This window comes from Loa loa (assembly GCF_000183805.2).
Source record: "Loa loa unplaced genomic scaffold supercont3.232, whole genome shotgun sequence".
Classification (NCBI taxonomy): Eukaryota; Metazoa; Nematoda; class Chromadorea; order Rhabditida; family Onchocercidae; genus Loa; species Loa loa.
Window position 1 is genome coordinate 67,295 of NW_018108412.1, and position 2,668 is coordinate 69,962.

General features: G+C 32.5%; 1 protein-coding gene across 1 annotated transcript in view; it reads left to right on the top strand.

The window, feature by feature from the left end:
- LOAG_18229 (calcium binding EGF domain-containing protein) overlaps positions 1-2,668 on the top strand; it is a 10,271-nt gene continuing 7,603 nt past the window's right edge. Inside the window, exons 1-6 of the mRNA XM_020450892.1 lie at positions 1-183; positions 588-698; positions 977-1,147; positions 1,581-1,743; positions 1,927-2,053; positions 2,162-2,308. Of these exons, the coding sequence (XP_020305380.1) occupies positions 84-183; positions 588-698; positions 977-1,147; positions 1,581-1,743; positions 1,927-2,053; positions 2,162-2,308 (819 nt within the window). The 5' untranslated portion in view covers positions 1-83. The remainder of the gene's footprint in view (positions 184-587; positions 699-976; positions 1,148-1,580; positions 1,744-1,926; positions 2,054-2,161; positions 2,309-2,668) is intronic.

Sequence of the window (2,668 nt, forward strand, 5' to 3'; positions counted from 1 at the left end):
CTTTTGCTTGTCTTATCAATCATCCAGCGTGTTATTGCATGGAACGACTGTAATATCATCTGTATTGTATGATCTGAAAAAGAATGTCGAAATCTTCACCAAAAATGTTCATACCTATTGCCGTTTTTATATTCGTTACATCAGTAGGATTTCTTGAAGGTATTACTACAACAGGAAATAAAGGTAAGTATTGTTCCCTAAGATTAGTTTCTTGAGGCATTCATATTTTCATCAAAATTCATTTCCATTAATAGCTTTTGAATAAATAATTTAAGTTTTATCATTTTATGGAATTTTGAAACAAAATTTGTCAGATTCTTTGTCACTTAAAAAATAATTTAATTAAAACGGTTTTTATCATTCCTTAAAGGCTTACCAGTCTAAGTGAAAATTTGTAGTCATGAATGAATTTTTAAAGCTATCTTATCCTAAGTCTCAAATCTGATTAAAGGTGAATTTTCAGGTCTTGTTTCGTTAGAGAGTTATATTTGTTTCGGCTTGCTATCAACTAATCAAAATTATGCAGTGAGCAAAAATTTGGAATATTTTTTATTTCCTGTTGTTGCTGAATGAATCTTTATTTGTAGAATGCTCTACGGACAATCAGTATAAGTGTAATAACGGTAAATGTATCCCTCTTTCATGGCGCTGCGATGGTGATGAAGATTGCCCGGAAGGTGACGACGAAGATAAATGTTGTAAGTCATGTGTTTAAATTAATTCATCATTTAAAATCCTACAACAATCTGTAATTTTTTTTAGGTAAACACTTTTTTTGGAAATTTTTTGTTAATGCATGTATTCAATCAGGAAAATAAAGAAAACCTTATGCTCTTTGAAATCACTGATTCTGATTTGTGCGCTTTTTGACATGATGATTAAAACACTTTTTCGACCAGATATTTGTTTTATATTCAAGTATGGTAATGGCAATTTTTCTTTTTTTTCTTTTGCGCATTAGAATATTTTGTTTCAGCACGGATATCTTGCAAGACGGACAGAGAATTTGAATGTGTTGGTGATTCAACCGGCCTTTCATTGTATGCTTCAAAAATGCGAGATTACCCAGCACGCTGTATTCCAAAAACTTGGGTATGTGACGGAGAACCTGATTGTCGTGACTCATCGGACGAAAAAGGATGCCAAAGTCTGTGCAGTATATGTTTGCACAATTATTCAATATTTTAGTTCGCGTGCTTTATAAGCTATTATAAAATGTGCAGTTATGTGCTATGTTACAGCATGAGAAATCGTCAACTAAGTTTTTCAGTATATAACAGTGCATAGTTTAGAACTAAAATGCTGCATACTGTCTTTTTTTTTCTCATCAAGCAAAGCGTGATAGAAGAAAGCCTTATACTGTGTAGAGTCTTCCAAACTGTAAAATTAACGAAATTGATTCAATATTGTTAAAGATCCGGCTTCCTCCACTATTGTTTTAGGGGTGCATGTCTTATCTCAAAATCGATGTTTCATTATCGATAACGAACAGAAATGACTGAATTAACTGGAAAAATTTAACTCTTTTCGAATATTGAAACCAAAATACTAAAACATTCTTACCGACAAATGCTTTTCAGACATAACATGTGAAAAAGATCAATTTGTATGTGAAGAATACAAAGGTCATGCTAGAATGTGCATCCCGATGACATGGAAATGCGATGGTCAAAATGACTGCGTTGATATGTCCGATGAAAAAGACTGCCAAAAGACAAGGACTTGTGGCACAAACGAGTTCCAGTATGTATTTTCAGATTTCCGTTTCATTTTCTCTTCCTCTCCATTTTTTTTTCGGCCGATGCCTTTCTTCTTTCGGTCTGACAGCATCTATGCTTCACTGTATTAAAAAGGCAATATGTCACTGTAATCCATTATTATGAAGGGATATTTTTTCGAATTTTTTACTATCACGTCTAAGTATAGATGCGATAACGGTGTATGCATATTCAAAAATTGGCTTTGTGATGGTGATGATGATTGTGGTGATGGTTCGGATGAAGATCACGGAAAATGCCCGAATACGACATGTGATGCTACCGAGAAATTTCAAGTTAGATTTATTTGAAGTTATTTTTATCAAACCATTGGTAACTATTGCCTTTATTTGAGCTACCATCGTTTGTTACTTTTATGAATTATTTGCAAAATGTTATGTTAGTGTCGATCGGGTGGGACGTGTATTCCTCGAATGTGGGTTTGTGATGGTGAAGCGGATTGCAAGGATCGTTCGGATGAGATGGATTGTTCAGATATTGGTGCAGTTATAAATCAAAATCCACATGTGGTTACATGTCATCATAGCTTTGTGAGTTTATCCAACTATAATTTTTGCTTTTCATATGTCTTACTTTTGCTAACTTCTAAGTTCTGCTAGGATATACTTTGCAAGATTGCAGTTGCAAAAATGCGTGAACCATGTCAGGCATCATCATGTTCCTGAAATTAATACTTTTTCGTCGGTAACTGGAAATCATGCTGGTGATTTCGAAGGCTAGGATGCTTCAGCAGGGAAATATTAACATTCACTTGCCTGATATATATATATATATATATATGTATATATGCATATACATGTACATATATATATATATATATATATATATATATATATATATATATATATATATATATATATATATATATATATATATATATATATATATAT